The sequence below is a fragment of the Phocoena phocoena genome, chromosome 11, assembly GCF_963924675.1.
Source record: "Phocoena phocoena chromosome 11, mPhoPho1.1, whole genome shotgun sequence".
NCBI lineage: Eukaryota > Metazoa > Chordata > Mammalia > Artiodactyla > Phocoenidae > Phocoena > Phocoena phocoena.
The window spans coordinates 47,531,995-47,555,089 of record NC_089229.1 but is presented as its reverse complement, the minus strand read 5'-3'; the positions used below and the strand labels follow the sequence as shown (position 1 = coordinate 47,555,089).

General features: G+C 37.8%; 1 protein-coding gene across 2 annotated transcripts; it reads left to right on the top strand.

Moving 5' to 3' along the window:
- The first annotated feature begins 397 nt into the window (after positions 1-397).
- On the top strand, positions 398-22,175 carry YEATS4 (YEATS domain containing 4). 2 transcript variants are annotated; one of them, XM_065887414.1, is made up of 7 exons: positions 398-718; positions 3,851-3,970; positions 7,033-7,099; positions 7,206-7,300; positions 11,403-11,495; positions 11,584-11,671; positions 21,523-22,175. In XM_065887414.1, the coding sequence occupies exons 1-7, from the start codon at positions 668-670 to the stop codon at positions 21,690-21,692; spliced, it is 684 nt and encodes a 227-aa protein (XP_065743486.1). In that variant the 5' UTR covers positions 398-667; the 3' UTR covers positions 21,693-22,175. The 2 variants fall into 2 exon arrangements, with proteins under 2 accessions (XP_065743486.1, XP_065743487.1); XM_065887415.1 differs by lacking the exons at positions 7,033-7,099; positions 7,206-7,300 and having other exon boundaries at positions 668-718; positions 21,523-21,692.
- Positions 22,176-23,095: the final 920 nt, after the last annotated feature.

The window sequence follows — 23,095 nt, the reverse complement described above, 5'->3', positions numbered from 1 at the left end:
TCATTCATTTAGCACTGCACTAACCTGCAAAGTAGTTAGTACCACAGAAGGGCAAGGGAGGGGAGGTTTGCGTCACGTTATGGACCTGAGAATCCAAAATGAGTAGAAAGGAAGGAAGGAGAGGAAGAAGGGAGTAAATAAAAAAAAGAAATCAGCGGTTCAAGCCTGAAAGTCTGAGGACGTCTGGATGAACATAACGAAAAGCTGTCGGTGGGCGAGATTTCATGAACTTAATTTCAGAACTGTCATGCTTTGGCGATGGCAAGGTATTACATCCAAAAGACAGTTTCTCGGTCATTACGAAGACAGGCGGTCTGGCTTGTCGGCAGGCACTGGCAACCAAGTCCGGTCTTCCTTTCGCCTAAAAGCAGGGGATCGGCGCGTGCGCAGTGTGCGCGAGCTCGTCGCGCCTGCGCACAAAACGTCGCCGCTGCCTCCTTTCCCGGCCCGCTCTCCAACCGCGCGGGGGTGAGTGGGCTTCCGCGACGCTCTCAGCTGTGAGGCGTTGGCGATCTCTCAGCACCCCGAGCTCAGCTGACTCGTCCTCCTTCGGCCGGAAACCCTCCTCCTGGGCCCGCGCGGGAGGAGCGGGGCCTCTGAGCGGAGCGGCGAGTCCGCCGGCCCCGGTCTCTTTCCCTGGCGGCGGCGGCTTCTTCCGTAGGACAATATGTTCAAGAGAATGGCCGAATTTGGGCCTGACTCCGGCGGGAGAGTGAAGGTCAGTTCCCGCCCCGCGCCTCCCCTCCGGGAGTGGCTCTCTCGCCCCGGCCCCTCCTGGCGCGGCCTGGGGAGGGCCTGCCTGTTTCCTCTCGCGCCTTTTCGCCTAGGGCTGGAGCCGCGGTTTCCAGGCGGACGGCGAGTCAAAGCCCCAGAGGGAAAATCATGATTTCATTTGGCCCCAACTTCATATGTCACCGCCTCCCTTCCATCCCAGACAAAAAACAAACATAATCGGTGGTGCCTGGGGGAGAGCTGGACATTGTTGCTGAGGAAAAAGCCACTTGCGGGGCTGGGAGATCCTGGCTTGCTGCTCATCCTCTGCCAACCCAGGTCACCTGTAAAAAGGCGGTGGGGAGGGCAGTACCCACCTATTGTGAGGATAATAACAGTAGCAGATACCGTGCGAAGTAAGCACAGTGGGTGGACGCTTTACCCGATTCTCTGATTCAGTCCCTACAAAGGCAGTATCACCCCCAGTATTTACTAGAAAAGTTCAGACGACTTCCCCAAGTTCATGGTGTTCCTAAAGTCCCAAGGCTACAGCCAAGATACTAATCAAGGCATGCAAAGAACATAACACTGCCTGGCACATAGGGAACATTCAGTACAAGGTAGCTTCTTAGTTTTTAATTAAAGTGATCATAGAGCCTAACGTAATGTATGACACTGTGACACATTTCCCACCCACTTTACTACATCCCCTGGCACATTAATTTTTTTTTTTTTTTTTTTTTTTTTTTTTTTTTTTTTTATGCGTTACGCGGGCCTCTCACTGTTGTGGCCTCTCCCGTTGCGGAGGGCAGGCTCCGGACGCGCAGGCTCAGCGGCCATGGCTCACGGGCCCAGCCGCTCCGCGGCATGTGGGATCCTCCCAGACCGGGGCACGAACCCGTGTCCCCTGCATCGGCAGGCGGACTCTCAACCACTGCGCCACCAGGGAAGCCCTAATTTTTTATGAGACGACCAACTGGTTCCTGATATAACACCTATTTTTACCCCTTCGGATTTTTATTTACCGCAGAAAGGAAAATTTTTTATGAAAGAAATCACCCATTTTTGCACCAATCTAGTTGATCTAGGTTTTTTTTTTGAGTCCTTCTGTATGTCATATTGTTTTCACATAATTTTATACTGAATATACAATTATCATACACAGTGCTTTGAAAGTTTCAAAAGCTACTGAAATTTAATGGAAGGGGGAAACAGATGCCAGGTAAAATTCATAGTACCATAAGGTTCATAAACATACGTTTTCCCTCACTTTTGGGCGAGGTTTTGGAATGATAGGAAAGTACTACTGAACAAAGGTTTAGAACACTAGCTTTTGGAGAAGAACTTACAGAACTCTCTACTTGTAATCATGTTAGGTTCTAAAAGTCTTTTAAGTCCAGAATCACTTGAGATTAGGCCTGTAGTCCTCAAATGCTTTTCCACCGAAAATGGGTCCGAGTTAGTCATGTAAAACTTTAAAATTAGGGACTTATTTCTTCTCCGTGCTGATTGTTATGTGGTCTTGTAAGCATCTTTTCCCAATTTAGATAAATTTGATCCAGGTAGAAAGTCTTTTGGCAGATGAATCCGCTTTCCATCATTGAGGAAACTCCCCAAGTTCCTAGCAACATTGTAGCAGTTCAGGATCTATTATCCCTCACCATGTCAGTGCTCCTTGTACTTATTCACTCGGGCCTTGAATGTGAGGCCCTATCTTTGGGTACCACAAAAGGACACTTGCTGTGATTTTTTTTTTTTTTTAAGTTTGTGTACAAACCACTTGCCTTCTCCTGAACTAACTTTAGGCTAATAAGTATTGGTTTTATTTGTGAATTATCTAGTCACAATGAAAAGTTTTTCCATTTGTTCACTGCTTTTCCTCATTTCTTATTAATTGTTGATTACATTGGCACAGCACTTTTCACATGTGATATATCTTGCTCTTTGACCTTCAGATACAGTCTTACTATTGAACAATTGGTCTCAAATTCATGTGCAACATTCAGCAATTTTCTTCACTTGGAATTTTTTCTATCTCCTTTTCATCGTAATCTGCCTTTACACTTAACTGGATGTGATGAGAAACATGTATGTACATCTCAGAACTGAACACAAATATAGCACGCATGCCATCAGTCCAGGGTTTACTGAGCTTGAGTCATCCAAGTGCCTCTTTGCCATTATCTGAATCGAAATGTAGTGTTTAACATTTTTGTTTAAATCAATTTTTAAGGTCCCTTCCTAAGCGTTACTATTTTTGAAATTGTGGGTTTGAATTGCTAGTTATAGTTATGGTTTTTCTAATACAGATTAAACACAAGTAATAAAATGAAAATGTTTGCCCTTATTTTACCTAAAATCCCCTTCCAAACTGTCTTTAATTTTTGTACTGTGCTTTGGAGAACCCTGGTGTAAGCTGATAAGGACATTACCATCAGGCGATGGTAAAGTTGGTGAGCGTTATTCCAGACTGCTCTTTAAAGTTTGTAAATAGAGTTTTTTCTGTTTCTTTTAAAAAAAGAGAGAGAAAGAAAAAAGGAACTCTCAAAGTACTCCACATGATTTAAATACACGTTTTCAAAGTGGGAACATTGTAATTAATGTGGTGTTTAGTTATTTGTGGTATTATGAAATGAGGCTAATTGTCTGGAAATTATTTGTTGAGGGAAATCCATGTTATAAGCAAATTCTAGGTTGTTAGACTGCCTGCCATTGCTTAAAACAAGCTTTCAGAGTTCTAATTCTGTTTATTTGGGTAATAATACAATGTGTTTTTTTAAAAAATAAATTTATTTATTTTCGGCTGCGTTGGGTCTTCGTTGCTGCATACGGGCTTTCTCTAGTTGCGGCGAGCGGGGGCTACTCTTCGTCGTGGTGCGCAGGCTTCTCATTGCGGTGGCTTCTCTTGTTGAAGAACACTGGCTCTAGGTGCGCGGACTTCAGTAGTTGTGGCTCGCGGGCTCTAGAGCGCAGGCTTAGTAGTTGTGGCGCACGGGCTTAGTTGCTCCATGGCCTGTGGGATCTTCCCGGACCAGGGCTTGAACCCGTGTCCCCTGTATTGGCAGGCGGATTCTTAACCACTGAGCCACCAGGGAAGCCCAATACAGTGTTAACTGGTGTTGAAATTGTTTTCTTGTAGGGGGTTACAATCGTTAAACCAATAGTTTATGGTAATGTTGCTCGATATTTTGGAAAGAAAAGAGAAGAGGATGGGCACACCCATCAGTGGACAGTCTATGTAAAACCATATAGAAATGAGGTAGGTAATTGTTTTTCCTAAAACTTTTTTGAAGCTATAGTTTTTTTTGCTCAGAGTTAAATTGTAATATTGTATAGTAACTGATAATAAAATTGGCCCACTGTAGAAATGTTACCAAAAAAGTTGAAAGAATAAAGTAAGAGCTGTCATCTTTCTATAATTGTTAGTAGAATCAACTTTCCAAAAATGTTTTCTAATTAAAATTAAGTTATGGTAAAAAGAACTATGCTATATGCACAGTACGTCTTCCAATCACCACACCTTAAGGTAGCCTAGTATATAATCAGGTATTTATTTCAGGAATAGTAAATTTAAGTGATACTTTGGTAATCAGACCATCAGAAAAAATGAAAAACAAGCTGCTACATAATCTAGCTGCTGGTAATTTGGTTTTGCTACTGAATCTCTAATGCCTGGAATGCAGTAAGTACATAGTGGGTATTCAACAGATACTTACTGAATGAATAAACCATTCCTCTATTTAAAACCCTTCATTCTGTATTTCAAATATCATTGTTCCAATATAGTGGAAGCAAGAAGGCAGGTGAGAATTTATGTTATCATTGTAATCATTCGTCCCCTTTTAGAAACATCTGAAAAAGCAGTTAGAGATGTCACCAAGAGTTGTTACTTCTGAAAAGATGAAAATGGTGCCAAATAGCCCAAGGGTAGATTCACAGCTTGATGATGATAAAGGTAGTCTGCTTCAAACACTTTGAATTATATTTTACCACCTGTAAGAGACTAGAATTTTGGACATACTTTTACTTTATCAAGGGTCACATTTTTAAAATAAATTGAATAATTATCCAAAATAACTTTATAGTGTCAATTTTAAGGGTAGAAATGCTGACTTATCATTCAAAATTACTTCCAATGCTGACTACTCTTTCTTCCCATGTACCCCACAGTATGTTCAGTCACATTTAATAAATTAAGAGATGATAAATTTAGAGGTAAATCGAAAGAAGGGGAATATGCCACACATTAAACTGCCATGTAGGACAGTTTACAGTAACTGAACTCAGTGCAGCTGTAGCCACAATTTAAAGGTGACCACTTGAATGTAGAGCTCTTGAGCTGAAATCAAACATCTACAGGACATCAAGTAGTGATGCAACCCAAAGTTATCTTAATTTCAAGGACAAAGAATAAGGCAGTTGACTTTTGAGTTCTTCTTTTCTTCATATATTCCACCAAAAGACTGAGTTAATACATGTTGAAACCAATTAAGCTTGATAATGTTTTTTCTTCAGCATTTATACTATTCTCTATTAAATAAAGTTAAAAGACAAAGAAAAAAAAAACCTTCAAAGTCCACACAAAAACTTGTATATGAATGTTTGTAGTGACATTATTCATAATAGTCCAAATGTCTCTAAACTGATGAATGGATAAATAAAATGTAGTGTATCCATATAGTGGAATACTATTAAGGAATAAAATAAAGTATTGATACATGCTACTAACACATGGAATAAATTAGAAAACATGGCAAGTGAAAGAAGCCAGACACAAAAGCCACATACTGTATAATTCCATTTTTATAAAATGTCCATAATAGGCAAATCCATAGACATAGAACCTAGATTAGTGGTTGACAGCAGGTGGGAGGAAGAATGGGTATGAGGTTTCCTTTTGTGTGATAGAATGTTCTCAAATTGATTGTGGTGATAGTTGTACAACTCTGAATATATTAAAAACCATTGAATGGTGAACTTAAATGGGTGATTTGTGTAGTATGTTAATATCTCAATAGAGCTGTTAAAAACAAACAAAAAAACCCACCTTCAGTGACTACCTATTGCTCTCATCATAAAGCTATCATGTTTAGAAGGCCTGCCATGACCTTTCCCTATCCTATCTCTGCAGCCTTGTCCCTTGTCTGTGTTTGCCTCATTTCTTTATATCCTACATTTTACCAATACTAAATTACTCTCAGTTTCCCAAAGGAACACTCTTAAACCTCTTCCTTTCTTCCCACCCACTCCATTCTTATTGTTCCCTTAGGTCTTAGTTCAAGTGTATTTTCTTTAGATCTACTTTCTTGATCTCCAAAGACTAAAATAGCTGCCTTTCCTATGGATTTGTACCTAATGTCCTCATAACACATGACCTAATATGCACACAACAGATTACAGATTACAGCATTGAAATGCTGATTTTCTTGTCTCCCCCCCACTTTACGGTGAGACCCTGAGGACGAGATTCTGTTATTTATCATTATAGCATCTAACAGTATTGGTAGTCACTCATATTTGTAGAAAAAATGAATGAAAGTATTCCCAAAATAGTCTTCAAAGAGGCTTATGAAAATCTGCCTCAGAAAAAATGTTCACAAAATAATGTTAAGTGATGAAGGCAGATAGTAATATATTATTACAGTAGGATCCCAGTTAAAAAAATATGTAGATAATAAGCACATAAAAATTCCTGAAAGCAAATAAAAAGATTAATGAACATTACTGTTGAATGCAACTTACTCTGTTTTGCATTTTCCTGTTTTTCTATAATGAATTATTTTTGAAAAGGCCTCCTTCGCTAGCAGGATCCCTTTTGTGTGCCGGAACTAATGAATATGCTTTTGTGCTTCAGAATATAATTAAGGAAAGGAAGAGTTTTATATCCAACAGTTTTAGGTTGCTTAGCTTAGTTGACCTTTGTATAATATAATTTTGTTTTTTGAAGTTGCTTAGTTCTTAGATTTGCTTTGGTGTATATGTTTATTTCTGTAGAAAATATTGGAAATGTACTATTGTTTTATGGAAAAATCAAAATTGATTTTGAGTATTGTCTACAGAGATATATAAAAATAGGAATGCAAAACAATGAATTAGGGACATATATATTTCTATATATTATGAATTTTGAAAGAATTCTGCACAGCCTTCCTTTGTTTAAAATAAAAAACCTCCAGGGTATAATTCATGTTTCTTAGAAAATTAGTTTCCATAAAATTTAAGGGGAAGTGTATTTTATAAAATTGGCACAGGTGCTCTGTGTATTTCCTTCCTAATTGTTATGTGTAGATGGCAGAACTAATTAATGCCTCTGTATTTTAGGATATGTCAGCATATGTGAAGAAAATCCAATTTAAATTACATGAAAGCTATGGCAATCCTTTAAGAGGTACAATGGTTTTTTAAAATTCATAATGTTATAAATTTTAAAAGAGCTAGGAAACTGTATCAGTAATTTACAATTTATAATTGTTTTATTTTTTTCTTTCTTTTAGTTGTTACTAAGCCTCCATATGAAATTACTGAAACAGGTTGGGGTGAATTCGAAATAATCATCAAAATATTTTTCATTGATCCTAATGAAAGACCTGTGAGTAATATTAATCTCTGCAAATATAAAATGGATTTTTTAGTAATTGTGAAAATTTTACAATATTCAATAGCTTGTTATATGTCGACATTTTCATTCAGGTATAGTTTATGTAAGCTTATGGCTTGGTGTATCTTGCTATGAGTTAAGGTTTTTCATTTTTAAGTGAAGTGCCTTTCAAAACTCTTTTGTTTTTCTAGTATAAAAAGAAGGGATAGAATGTGAACAGTTATTGGAAAGGAATCATGGAAATTACATGATTACTACAGCAAAAAAATTTTAAATTCATTAGTATCGTTTGGTTATTAGTAACAAACAAGTGGAGTCCATATGCTCTCTGAAATGGGAGTGTCCGGTTTTTTATAGTTAAAAGCCCTAGAAAGTCTTTGTACATTTTCAAACTGTCATCAGTACTAGCAGCTTTATCTTATACCTGGATCCTTATTTATAACCACTGACTTTTTCATTATTTGATCTCTTCAGATTGTTGCTTGATAATGTAAAAAGTCTCTCAAAGCTTTCACTTTGACCCCTCAGCAACTTTGTGAGCTTGGTGAGATCCTCGTTTTAGAGATGAGCATATTAAGTCTCAGAGATGAAGTCATGTGCTCAAAAACACAGTTAATTGTGGTGGAGCTAGTTTTTGAATCCAGGTATTTGCATTCAGACCTCACACTCCTTCCTTTACTCTTGCTTTTGACTAAAACCACTAAGCCTGTTTTATTTTTAAACCTAAAGGGTCACAACTCAGGCTCTCTCATTCCACATTTGTGTGTCTGGTGTTTAACTCCAGTTTCAAGGCTTTAGTGTTCATCACCATTAATTTTCATCTTGATAGATTCAGCTCGCTCCTTTAGCACCAAACATTGACACTTTAATTATCAGATTACATTTGTAAAACGATGTGCTTTTAAAGGATTTGGATGTCACCTGGGCCAGTGATACAGAGAATTAGTTCCTAACTAGTTGCATTAGAAATGCCTGAGATGTTTTTTATAAGTTCAGACTTCTAGGCCCTATTCCACAGAGCATGATTCACACGTTTGGAGAGGGGCCAGCACCCCAGGTAATTCTGATGTGCAGTAATATTTAGGACCCATTGAGGTAGACCATACTCTTCCTACATAGAAGTTCCTTTAGGCAGTCCAGTATAGCAAGAAGAGAATATTGACTTCCGTTATTTAGTGAAACATCCTATTCAGGTTTGGGGTAATTCTAGTTTTAAGAAAGCTCTACTTTATGTTAAGCTTCCTTGAACTTTTTACTGATAACTATTCATACTTTAGTTTTCTTTTCTCCTGAAGAACCATCTATAGCTCATTTAAATATCTTCCATGTGATAAGGTTTCCAGGTCTCCTACCATTCTTGTCCTTCTGGGATACTCTCACAGACATTATATTCTGTTTGACAAGAAATTATTAAATATCCATATTTGCAAGATATTGCCCAAGGGGTGGGATACAAAGATGAGACACTACACCTATCCTTAACCAAAGTAGCCTATTAGGGAGAATAGAGCACAGAATAGGCAGATGTTGAGAGAGAGGAAGAAGAAGTTGGTCATGTTACTAGAGCAGAGGTTCTTGTTAACTTTGTAAGATTGCCTTGAATTCATTTTATTTTGAGAATGTGCTGCCTTACCTGTCTGCCTCCTCATCTGTCTCCCCCTTCTCTCCTCCCTACCCTGCCCTCAATTGGAAAATACATCTCTGAAAGAAATCATTATATAATGTAACATCATTATGAGACAGCTCTCAAAGTCAACTCTTGGGAAAGTAGGGTAATATGATCTTTTGCCTTTCTGGAGTGATTCCTTTATTGAATAGGTTTCCATATAGATCTACATAGGCCTGAGTTTTATCCCCTCCAAATTACCGTAGTGTTCTTTTAGTATAATGAACCCATTATAGTTTTTGAATAGTTGGCTCTTACAGAAAATAAGTCATATGAGGTTTATTTAAAATATAAAAGAAAGATATGGGTAACTTGTGATTTACTTCTGTTATCCAGTAACCTGTTACTCATCAAACCACTGTAAAAGGAATGGTTGTTTCTAAAAGCAAAATGCTAATATTGGGTTTTTATTCCTAGAAATATCTCTGGCAAGTATAGGCATTTTCATTGCTCTAAGAATCTTCAAACACCACTGAAAATTAGAGACATCTGTCCTGAAATTATTCATTGCCTATATCGGCATGAATGCCTCTCCAGGTCTGAATAATAAATTTGGGAATGGAAGGCTTTATGATGTAGTTTTTAATACTTCTTAAATTATAAAAGACATGCATATAGTTTTTTTAAAAGATTTAAAAAATAAAAAGTACAAGTCTCCTGTATTAGTTTCCTAGGGCTGTCATAAGAAAGTACCTCAAACTGAGTGGCTAAAAACAACAGAAATTTATCCTCCCAGTTCTGGAGACTAGAAGTCCCAAATCAAGGTGTTGGCCATGCTCTCTCCAAAGCCTCTAGGCGAGAATCTTTTCATGCCTCCTCTAGTTCCTGGTGGCCCCAGGCGTTCCTTGGCTTGTGGCAGCGTAACTCCAGTCTCTGCCTCCATTTTCACATGGGCTTCTCTCCCTCCCTGTCTCCGTGTCACTTCTCTTTTTATGAGGACACCAGTCATATTGGATTAGGGTCCTCCCCTAATGACTTCATCTTAACTTGATTACATCTGCAAAAGGCTCTTATTTCCAAATAAGGTTATATTTACATGTTCTGAGATTTAGTACTTCAACATATCTTTTGGGGAATACAGTTCAACCCGTAACATCTTCTTTCCCCCATCTCTGACCCCTTCCTCAGGAAAACCACAGTTACTGTTTTCAGTTCCTCTAGAAATTATTCCCATTCATCCCTAAGGTTGGATTTTTCAATTTTAGATAGTGCCTGTCAGCTCCTAGTGATGACGGCTGATCCTTTTTCTTCGTCTTTCTTGGTTTCTTTTTTCATTTTGCTGCAGGACTTTATTCAGAAAGGATGCGAGAGAAGTAAAATTTCAGAGCCAATGCTCTCTGAAAATATCTTTATTTTTGTTTACCTCTCACTTGATTGGGTGAAGAATTCTACGTCCCACAGGAGGTGCGCTCTCTCGTCTGTGAGTGGGGGGAGAGGAGGGAAGGTTGGCCAGCCTAGCTGCCCCACAGCCTTCTTGATTTCTGTACCTGCCAGCTTTGCGCTCGCAGTCTCCCCAGAGCTCCACTGGGGGCAGTGGCTCCCACCTCTGATGCAGTTTTCTTCTTTAAGATTTTAGGTTATGGATTTCCCTGTTATGGTTTATCCATCTGTGTAGTCTCATCTGCTTTCTGTCTGTTCCAGAAATTTGTCAAATTATCTGCTTTAAATATGGCATATGATCCATACTCCTTATGATGATTTTAGCTAACTTTTTGGAAAATTCTTGGAGGCCTCTGAATTGGTTTCTATACCTTCAAAATGAACTCTTATGTTTTACCAGCTAGGTTTTGTTTTGCTCAAATAATCACACATTGCACTGCAAAGCTTTTCCTTTGATGTCTTACTGTATCTGTTTTTAAATATTTTGAAGACATATTGCTCTTGCCGAAGTGAATTATCACTGACTAACTTTGTGTTTGTTTATTATGCTACTTATATATTAATCATTATTACACTAAAGAAATTAACTTGTCCTCACTGAGCATTTTAGTATTGATCATTCCTTTTGAAAGTATCAAATCTTTTTTTGCCATAGTAAGTTTGTAAACTTTAACTGTCACAGTTAATCAAATGTCGCCTGTGTAAGTAAAAGAATTCATCTTAGTGACTTACCAGTTTAATTTCCATAGCTGTATCTTGTGTTATTTTTATATATAGTCACTCTCTAGAGATGCTTTGTAACTAATGTTTGCTTACCCTCTTCAAAACATACATATTGAATAGATATAGATAAATGGTAATACCTAATAGGAAAATAAAAGTACACACAGAATTTGGGTGACCTGCCATAGTAAGTTGTAGTTGAAACAAGATCCTGAATTTGATGTGTTTACTAATTCAGTATCTAAATCAGTTACAGAAATGATGATGTCTCATAATGATGATAAAAACCATTGCACAGATGTCATGTCTGTTTTTATTTCACAGGTAACCCTGTATCACTTATTAAAGCTATTTCAATCAGACACCAATGCAATGCTGGGAAAAAAGACAGTGGTTTCAGAGTTCTATGATGAAATGGTAAGAAGATTTTATAATGAGAGTTTTAAAAACATTTTAAATTGTAGATTTTGCGATTATTGGGCTTTTTTTCATTCTCTTCCATTAGATATTTCAAGACCCAACAGCAATGATGCAACAATTATTAACAACATCTCGTCAGCTTACCTTAGGAGCCTATAAGCATGAAACAGAATGTAAGTGCCATGAGTTCATAATTAATCCTGAGAAATAATGTATTCTATAATGCTGAAAGGATTGTATGATTAGCGACTATTAAATTTTTTTCCTTAGTAGATACAGGTAAAATTTTTAGGAGTTATACAATATATGTATTACTAAAGAACAGGTAAGAAGGATGTTTTAAATAGTTCTCAAAGTAGGCCTACTTTCAAAAAGGTAAAAGACAGCCTCTGACACACTCTGAAATACTGTTTGTCTTTATTCACTAATTACATTTAAGCATAGCTTTTCATTAATCTTGCTTAACCTGTCACTCAATCATTTTCTGTTTACTAGTCTTTGCTAACAAAATCGGTGTGAAGAACCTTGCAGAACATAATTATACTTAAGTGTACGGTGAATTAGTTTCTCCCTCTCTCTTTTTAACCTGTCACCTGACGTAGTTTTATATTAATGCTGGGGTGGTGAAGACCAGAATGCCTTATTGATAGTCAGTCATGCTGTCTTTTCCCTTTAGCTTACGAGGCCTCAGAATCCCCTACACATCGTTTCATGCAGCTATTGCCAACCATTTGCAGTTGTCATTCAAGATGAAATCTACTTACCAACCCTGTGTTGACATTTATGTCACCATTTATTCGGTTTTTCCTTTGATTTTTTTCATTTATTTGCTTACAGTATATATTGAGCAACAATAAGATGCCAGGCATTGTTCAGAGGATAGAGCAGACAAAAGCCCTGCCCTCATGGAGCTTACATACTAGTGGAAAGAAGACAAATATTAAATAAACAGAACAATGGAGTGTGAAGTAGTGATTGGATGGCATGAAGAAAACTAAAGCAGGGGAGGGAGCGCTTTTGGTGGGAGGAGATGGTTAAGAGTTTTAAATATCAGGTCAGAGAATGCTTCCTGAAATGGTGGCGTTGGAGCAAATACCAAAAGGAGTGGGGAGATGAGCCATGCAGCTACATGAGAGACGAATGTTACGTGTAGAGTGGCAGCAAGGGCAGGAACCCTGAGGTAAGGGCATGCCTGGCATATCCGAGGAACAGCAAGAAGGCCAGTGTGCCTGGAGTAGAGTGAACAAGGGGACAAGGAGTGGGACATGAGGCCAAAGAAGTTATTATGGGACCAGCTCATATAGGGAGTTTAAGTTATTAAACTGAAGGAGATGGGAAGTCTTTTGTGGGTTTTGAGCAGAAGAGTGACAGTATAAGACTAATATTTTAAAAAGATCAATCACCCTGGTTGCTGTGTTGAGAGTAGACTGTAAAGCAGAAAGGGTAGAAGCAGAATAGTTAGGAGGCTATTCCAGTAATCCAGATATAGAATTGTGGGTAGTACCAGAGTGATAGCAATGGAGGTGGTGAGAAGGGGTCAGGTTCTAGTTTGAAGATAGGTACAGTAGGATTTGCTGATGGTTTGATAATAATATATGAAAGAAGGAGATGAACAAAGAATGACTGTTAAGGTTTGGGGCCAGAGGAAACAAACAAAAATTGTTGTTACTTTTCATAGAGATGGGAAGTCTGGGAGGGGCAGCTTTGAGGGGAAAGATTAGGAGTACAGTTTTGGACATGATGGCTGTGGGATGCCTGTAAGACATCTAAGTGGAGATGTTGAGAAGGGAATTGTGCTCAAAGTCTGGTATTCAAGGAGAGGTCTAGGCTGAAGATATAAATGTGGAAGTTAATATACACATGGATTTATAAATTGTGAGGCCAAATGGTATCATTACAAGAGTAAGTGAAGATAGAAAAGAGGTTCAAAGGTTGAGCCCTGTGCACTCCAACATTTAGAGATTAAGGAGATGACCAGCAAAGGAATTAGGAAAGAACAGTGAGTGTGGAGGGAGAAAACCTAGGTGCACATAATATCCTAGAGCCAGGTGAAGAAAGTGTATCAGGAAATAGTCATTAGCTGTGTTCAGTACCTCTGATAGGTCAAGTAAGATCAGAGCCAAGAAATAGGCTATAGCAAGGTGGAGGTCCTTGGTGACCTTAACAGGAGCAGTTGAAGGAGAATAGTAAGGACAGAAGATCAGTTGAAGTGGATCAAGAGAGAATGAGATGAGGGAGTTCCCTGGCGGTCCAGTGGTTAGGACTTGGCACTTTCACTGCCGTGGTCTGGGTTCAAATCCCTGGTCAGGGAACTAAGATCCTGCAAGCCGTGCAGTGCTGGCAAAAAAAGAGAGAGTGAGTGAGATGAGAAATTGGAGACAGGTGCTGTGGACAACTTTGTCTTGGAGCTTGACTATAAAGGGAAAGTAGCCCTTGAAGCAGTAGCAGAGCAGGATTTGGGGTCAAGAGAGCAGAGTTTTCAGGGGAAACAGACCAGTATCGTTATAGGCTAGAAGAAGCGATCCAATAAAAGAAGGGGGGTGGGGGATGAGAAAGCAAGAGAGAAAGAGGTTGCTGTTTAACCATTGTTGGTTATAGTAGTGTTTTGTTTGTATTTTCATGAAACCCTGACCAAGAGTTAAAAGATCTGAATACTGATTATAATTGCTGCTTGGTAGTCATTTAAAATTGAAAATCACACTCATTAAAAAATTTTATGTTTCACTTTCTACATCTGAAAAAATACTTGGGCTACTTTGTTATGAACATAAAACAGATACGTATATGATCACTTTGAAAAGGTAAAAAACACTAGTCACATGCTATTTTAATTTGTTACTGGTCATATTCTCTCCATTATAGATCTCCTTTCTCTCATACTATGAAATGTGCCCAATTCATAGAGGAAACTTCTCTTTTTAAATTCAAGTACCCACATTTCTGTGTTTTCAACAAAAATAATATCATTAATTCATATATGTATAATAGTAGAGACAAATGTGTTTCATAAAAAGACTTTTCTACAAATTAATTTTTGACGTGTTAAAGTTTATGTGTGGAGATTTATAACCTTCGGAAGTTTTTATCAGTAAATTGCATGTTTTATATTATCTTCAGGTTATTTTCTCAACAGTGTCAAATCCATAAGGAAGAAAAAGATAATTCTGTAAATGGTATTGACACAATTGATAACTTTTGAGAAGAAAATTTAATTTAGATCATTGCTTTATAGCACTTATCAAAACAAATTCCAGTTTAATTAATGATAGTTAACTGGGTTTTTTTTTTTTAATTAATTAATTTATTTATTTTTGCTGTATTGGGTCTTCATTTCTGTGCGAGGGCTTTCTCTAGTTGCAGCGAGCGGGGGCCACTCTTCATCGTGGTGCGTGGGCCTCTCTTGTTGCCGAGCACAGGCTCCAGACGCGCAGGCTCAGTAGCTGTGGCTCCTGGGCCTAGTTGCTCCGCGGCATGTGGGATCTTCGCAGACAGGGCTCGAACCCGTGTCCCCTGCATCGGCAGGCAGATTCTCAACCACTGCGCCACCAGAGAAGCCCAGTTAACTGTTTTTTTAAAGTCAGTTAAGCTGTTTAAAAAATTAGAGAAATGACTGTCCTGGCTAGTGAAGACTTTCTAAATTTGAGGTGTTAGAAGAAATCACATTGAAAGAAAGGCAAACTTGATTCTGCAAAAAAATATTTAACTTATTCATTTCAAAAGGGCAAAAAAGAAAGATAAATTTGTAGAAAATATGGCAAAGGATTAATATCTTTAAAACCCTAAAATAAATAAAATAGAATAAAATTTTAAACTTCAGTTGACAAATGGACAAAAGACATGGACAGATGAAAGAGGAGATGACTAGTAAATAAAAAGTGAAAATATTTGACCCTGCTAGTAATTTTTAAAATGCAAACCAAATAATAATGGGTGGTTATATTTGTATCAAGTAAGCAAAAGGAATTTTTAATAGTTGTACCTATTAAGGATGTGGTGAACCCTGTGTTCTATGAATTGTTTGTGTGAGTAGGCCTTTTAGGAAAGCAACTTGGGAATATTAATCAAAGGTCTTAAAAAGGTAGGTATACTTTTACCAGTTTGAGAGCATTTTATACTCAATATTTGGTAATATCAGTTAGCTTTATTGAGTGCTTACTGTTTGTACTCTTGTAAATCTGTACATGTATAAACTCATTTACATCTACAATAACTTTATTAGGTAATCCATTTAGAAAAGGAAACTGAGGCACAGGGAGAGTAAGAAACTTGCCCAAGTTAACATGAGTTAGTGGTAGAGCCAGGACTTTATCCTAAGCAGTCCTCAGAACTTAGGCTTTAAAAACATAGTAATATTTTTAGATAGAGTAATAGCCAGGATAGAGATTGCTCATTATAAAATTTAAAACACATTAAAAGTTTATAAAGATGTTTATACTGGTAAACCCATGGAAATTTACTTAAGTACTAATGATCTAGCTTTTAATAGAAATTGCTTCTACATGGAATAATTAAAATGATAGTGAATGGGCTTCCCTGATGGCGTAGTGGTTGAGAGTCCGCCTGCCGATGCAGGGGACACGGGTTCGTGCCACGGTCTGGGAATATCCCACATGCCGTGGAGTGGCTGGGCCCGTGAGCCACGGTTGCTGAGCCTGCGTGTCCAGAGCCTGTGCTCCGCAACGGGAGAGGCCACAACAGTGAGAGGCCCACGTACCGCAAAAAAAAAAAAAAGGTTTAAAAATGATAGTGAATGCTTGAAGAGAGTTTACATGTACTAGATAAGTGCTTTGCATTTCTTAATTTATTGAATACCCTTAACAACCCTAGGAGGAAGGTACTACTGTTAGCCCCATTTTCTCGGTAAGACCCTAGAGCATAGAGAGATTTGATATCTTGCCCCAAATTACTCAGCAAAGCAGGATTTAAACCGAGACGGAGTGTGTGCTCTTAACCGATAAACTGTTCTATCTCTTTGTAAAAAAGCCTTACAGGGACTTTCTTGGTGGTACAGTGGCTAGGACTCTGCACTCCCAATGCAGGGGGCCCAGGTTCGATCCCTGGTCAGGGAACTAGATCCCACATGCATGTCTCAACTAAGAGTTCGCATGCCACAGCAGAGGAGCCAGCCTGCCACAACTAAGACCCAGCACAACCAAATAAATAAATATTTAAAAAAAAAAAAAGCCTTACAGTCTATTTTTCTAACCAGTAAGTTACATTGGCTTTGCAAAAATATTAACTCTTCTTTGGATTGACTTACTCTAAATTGAGGCTTTATTTGGAAATTTAAAACAGAAATTTTATCTATATCTGTATCTATCTATCTATCTATATATATACACTCACAGACACACACACATACATATATATATATCTTAAATGTATGTATAAGCATTTCATATATTGGAAGCAGAAAACCAGAACAGGCTAAAAGAAGTTTTTAAATGTTTTCCCCTATCATCTCATTGGTAATTAACCCAGTTCTTTGAATATATGGTACCCTTTGCAGTCTCATGATTTGTCAAAAATAAAGTATAATGACTAAATCAGACCACAAAAATCTGTATCTACAGTACATGCTGTCCTCTGACAAATGAGTTAAATCAGGTCTTCCTGACTAGATTTAAAACTACCTGTTACAGTCATATAGGACTCCTTGTTGTTTCCCAAATCTTTCTGTACTCTTTCCAAGGCCCACTATGTCCACTTCATCTACCTAATTCCTTTCTCATTCTTTAAAACTCAATTCAGATTTTACTACTGCCAAGAAGCCTTCTTTGATACACACACACACCCTTTCCCCTTGGTATGTCATAGCACCCTATGATTATCTCATGACACTGTAATGCATTTTTCTTTCTTGTCTATCTCCTACTTCTGTATCCCACCATCTCACAATGTGCCTTTCACTCCATATATGTTTTACAATTGATATGGAAAGAGAGGGGGAGAGCAAGGGGATAAAAATTTCTGCATAGTAAAAAAGCATTGTCAACAAAGTCTAAAGACAGACAAGCCATTAAAAAATATTGTACTCAAATCACAAATGACTAGTTTCTTTAATGTATAAAGAGCTCCTGCACATCATTTAAAAAGGCTGATAAAAAAAAAAAAAAAAAAAAAAAAAAGGCTGATAACCAGTAACTAAACAGCTTCTGCAGAGCAAAGGAAACCATCAACAAAATGAAAAGGCAACCTACTGAATGGGAGAAAATATTTGCAAATCGTGTATCTGATAAGGGGTTAATATCCAAAATATATAAAGAACTCATACAACTCAATGGCCAAAAAACGCATACAATTTAATTAAAATTGGGCAGAAGAACTGAGTAGATATTTTTCCAAAGAAGACATGCAGATGGCCAACAGGTATATGAAAAGATGTTCAACATCACTAATCATCAGGGAAATGCAAATCAAAACCACAATGAGATATCACTTCATGTCTGTTAGAATGGCTACTATCAAAAAGACAAGAAATAACAACTGTTGGCAAGGATGTGGAGAAAAGGAAGCCCTTGTGCAATGTTGATCGGTGCAGCCACTATGGAAAACAGTATGTAGGGTCCTCAGAAAAATAAAAGTAGAGCTACAATATGATCCAGCAATTCCACTTCCGTATACGTATCTGAACAAGACAAAAACACTAACTTGAAAAGATATATGCAACTCCATGTTCATTACACCATTATTTACAATAGCCAAGACAGGTAAACAACATAAGTGTCCATCAACAGGTGCCTGGATAAAGAAGAGGTGTTTTATATATATGTGTGTGTGTGTATATATATATATATATATATATATATATACACACATATATACACATATATATACACACACACATGCATATATACACAATGGAATATTACTTAGCCATAAAAAAAGAAGAAATCTTGGGCTTCCCTTGTGGCACAGTGGTTGAGAGTCCGCCTGCCGATGCAGGGCACGCGGGTTCGTGCCCCGGTCCGGGAAGATCCCACATGCCGCGGAGCGGCTGGGCCCGTGAGCCATGGCGGCTGAGCCTGTGCGTCCGGAGCTTGTGCTCCGCAACGGGAGAGGCCACGACAGTGAGAGGCCCGCGTACCGCAAAAAAAAAAAAAGGAAGAAATCTTGCTGTTTGTGAGAACATGGATGGACCTTGAGGGCATTATGCTAAGTGAAATAAATCAGAGAAATACGAATACAATATGGTCTCACTTACATGTAGAATCTTAAAAAAAAAAAAAAAGCTCACATACAGAGAATAGATTGGTGGTTGCCAGAGGTGGGAGGTGAGGGGTGGGCAAAAAGGTACAAACTTCTACTTATAAAGTAAGTCCTGGGGATGTAATTTATAGCATGGTGACTGTAGTTAATAATACTGTATCGCATATTTGAAAGTTACTAAGAGAGTAGATCTTAAAATTTGTCATCACAAGAAAAATATCTGTAACTATATGTGGTGACAGATGTTAACTTCAGACTTACTGTGATGATCATTTTGCAATATATACAAGTATTGAATCATTATGTTGTACACCTGAAACTAGTATATGTCAATTATACCTCAATTTTTTAAAAGGGTGGTGGGGAGAGCCGATAACCTAAAAGAAAAATGAGCAAAGGAAAAGCAGACAATCCATAAAAAGAAAGCGAGGAATGTCCCCTAAACATATTAAAAGATTGTCTGCCTCAGAAATAATAGAAATGTAAAGTAAAACTATTCTGAAATACCATTTTTAATCTTTCAGAGTAACTAAGACCAAAAAGTTGATGCAGTAGGGAAATAGACGTACAATGCTAGTGAGATTATAAATTAAGAGGACTTCTGAGAGTCACTTGTCATTCTTCCAGATTTACAAGATCAAATGTCCTTCAATTACTGTTTACTGGAATTTAGCCCACAAGTATACTGGAATGATTATGCGCAGCATACACGTTATAGCATTGTTTGTAATAGAGAAAACTGGAAATACTCCAAATGTACATCAGAGGGGACAGATGAATGAATTATGTATGTCCATTCAATGAGGTCCTCTGCAGCCTTTGAAAGAATGAGACAGCCCTGTGATATGGAATGAGCTTTCAGATGTAGTAATGTTAAGTGAAAGAGCAGGGTGCTGAGCAGTGTGGATAGTGTGACACCACTTGTGTTGGGGGTGAGGAGAAATCACACTTAGGTGTATGCTCGTCTCTGAACCAATTATTTCTGGAAAGATACCAAGGAAACCTAACTGATTATCTCTGGGAAGAGCGCTGGTTGGTGGGGGGCAGGGGTAAAAGGAGGCTTTTTTTGTTTTTGTTTTTATTGGAGTATAGTTGACTTACAATGTTGTGTTAGTTTCAGGTGTACAGCAAAGTAAATCAGTCATACACATATAAAAAGGAGACATTTTTTCCATTGTCTACACTTTTCAGCCTTTTAATTTTGTATCATGTGTATGTACTATCTTCAAAAATAATTAAAAAAATAAAAGCAATGAAAAATATGGATTGTTTTGGCAATATAAAAGTTTACCTGTGTTACAAAATATATCACAAAAAGAAAGCACCAGCAGTGAGGAAAATAAGGACACATTGCGTGTTTTGTTTTTGTTTTTTTATAAATTTATTTATTTTATTTATCTTTGGCTGCACTAAGTCTTTGTTGCTAGGGCGCGGGCTTTCTCTAATTGAGGCAAGCGGGGGCTACTCTTCGTTGCGGTGCTCGGGCTTCTCATTGCGGTGGCTTCTCTTGTTGCGGAGCACGGGCTCTAGGTGCGCGGGCTTCAGTAGTTGTGGCGCACGGGCTTTGTTGATCCGCGGCATGTGGGATCTTCCTGGACCAGGGCTCAAACCCATGTTCCCTGCCTTGGCAGGTGGATTCTTAACCACTGCGCCACCAGGGAAGTCCCACATTGTGTGTTTTTAATGCGCTAGATGCTTTAGGTATATTACTTAATCCTCATAAATCCTCCGAGAAATACGAAGTTTTAACTGTATCATATAGAAAGACGAGATGAAGGGAGACTTAGAGATATCAGCATTCAGCTATTAAGGGGCCAAGGGTGTATTTGAACTCAAGTCTTTCTGATTTCAATGGTTTTGGTTTTTTTTCTTCACCAAACCACACTGCTTCCAATTAGTGATCCTTTTACGTTAACAAACAACTGTGCCTCAACATTCGTCAGCAGCAATTACCTGAAATGTCCACAAGGTGGAAATGTTGGATGATAGTAGTCATTTTTCTCTGTAAAACTTGATGCTACACTATCCAAGTGGAATAGTTAAATCGATATAATCTATTTTGCAGTAATGATATTTTTCTTTTGTAATTTGTTATGTAGCCAGCTAGAATGTTTTAAATATTCAGTAATAATAGTAGTTAATATGGCTTTTTATGTGCCAGACAGTATTCTTTTTAAATCTTTTAAACAAATAATATTATGAGGTGTTTGCTATTATAATCTTCATTTTAGCAATGAGGAATAGAGCATAGAGATAATAAATAGCTTATTCAGAGTGGCACATCTAGTAAATGATAGAGCTGGAATTCAAACCTAGACACTTATTGATATCTTTTTGAAAAAAGATAGAGGTTTGTTTTACCAGTGTGATTATGTAAGTTTTACCTGTACATAAATTTAAGGGTACTGTTTTTAGTAAACTCTTATTAGCTGGATGTCTCTTGGACTGTATACTCCCTCATTTCCAAATCAAATTAGAAAATTAGACATAATTTTAAGACATAATTTAAGACATTGTGTCTTAAAATGTTAACTGTGAATTAAAATATTAGTGGTCAAAAAAATTTTTTTTTAATAAAAATTAAAAAATTAGTGGTCAGAATTTCATTCTTAGTGGTAGAAAACATATTAGATCCTCTCTGGAGAGTTCAGACTTTCTTACCCACCCCTCTGTGTCTAAAGTTACATATCTTAAGTTGTCCGCATTTCATCATGAAAACATTGGCCTAAGGAAATGCCACATTTATTGCTCTATGAAATATCTTGTACATGTGAGAAAAATGAAATAAATCAGTAAAAGTGTATGTTTTCTTTAGTTGCAGAACTTGAAGTGAAAACCAGAGAAAAATTAGAAGCTGCAAAAAAAAAAACAAGCTTTGAAATTGCAGAGCTTAAAGAGAGATTAAAAGCAAGTCGTGAAACTATAAATTGTTTAAAAAATGAAATCAGGAAACTCGAAGAAGATGATCAGACAAAAGAAATATAAACAGTTCTGAAGAGAACTCGATAGTAAGTGAAACTAAAAATAAGGTGGAGTTTAAAGGAGAGATGTACTACAAATGCTGCAATGTTTCTTAGAGGAACTGCACATATAGTTGTCAGCCATAGATTTCTCAGCAATGGGGTCAAAGTATTTGTACTTTACAAGCAATCTTTAATATAAAATATATGTGTATAATGCTGTATAGGCATTTTATCAACCCATTTCGGGGTAGTTCTGTGATACTAAGCACAATTTTAACACATTTTTATTGCATTGTATGTATAGCTTATCCTTTCGACAGACATCAAAATTTCATTATAAAGTATAACTTGTACGAATTTTGTACTTCCCTAGTAGTTAGAATTCTTGGTAAAATTAATGTGTGTATTTAATTTCTTAAGTTCTTACCTGCCCCCATCCCAACTCTTTTGTATCTGATGTACCCAGTGCCCAATAAGCACTCAATAAATGCAGTTTACAGTTGCTGTTTCTGCCTCTTGATGTATTTCTTCACCTTGAAGCAATTCAAACTCTCTCGTTACAGTTAATGTATCTCCATAGTATTGTGACCATGCATCTGTTATTTGCAGTCACTGTAGCATACAGAAGCTCTCTGACAGCCAAGATCGTATCTTAAGTATTGTTCTGCCTAACTCCCACAGTGTCATTAGTTTTACATAGAACAATATTCAGTCCTTCATGCATGTTCCAAAGACATATAGTAGGGGACCCCAACCGGGGCCACAGACTGGTATTGGTTTGTGGCTATTAAGAACAGGGCCACACAGCAGGAGGTGAGTGGCAGGCTGGTGAGTGAGCAAAGCTTCATCTGTATTTACAGCCGCTCCCCATCACTCACATTACCACCTGAGCTCCGCCTCCTGTAGATCAGAGGTGGCATTAGATTCTCATAGGAGTGGGGACCCTACTGTGAACTGGGCACACGAGGGATCTAGGTTGTGCACTCCTTATGAGAATCTAATGCCTGATGATCTGAAGTTGGAGCTGAGGCAGCCCCATCACCCCCAGATGGGACCATCTAGTTGCAGGAAAAGAAGCTCAGGGCTCCCACTGATTCTGCATAATGGTGAGTTGTATAATTATTTCATTATATGTTACAATGTAGTAATAATAGAAATAAAGTGCACAGTAAATGTAATGCACTTGAATCATCCCCAAACCATCCCCACCCCATCCCCAGCCCGTGGAAAAACTGCCTTCCGTGAAACCGGTCCCTGGTGCCAAAAATGTTGGGGACTGCTGACATATAGGATGCAGCTGTGCATCAGTTTTACATACTACCCCTAATTTCTCTGCCTTATCCTCAGGCTGTCCTGTTCAGATCCACATGGTGAGTCCTCTATTTTTGACTCATCTAATTTGAACATTAGTGGTACTTAATTTTT

Bases quoted from the DNA above. Each gene is read 5' to 3' on its own strand.
- YEATS4 (XM_065887414.1), top strand. From the start codon at position 668: ATGTTCAAGAGAATGGCCGAATTTGGGCCTGACTCCGGCGGGAGAGTG. The intron at 7,100-7,205 runs GTACAATGGTTT...TCTTTCTTTTAG, and splicing joins CTATGGCAATCCTTTAAGAG to TTGTTACTAAGCCTCCATAT. The intron at 11,496-11,583 runs GTAAGAAGATTT...CTCTTCCATTAG, and splicing joins CAGAGTTCTATGATGAAATG to ATATTTCAAGACCCAACAGC.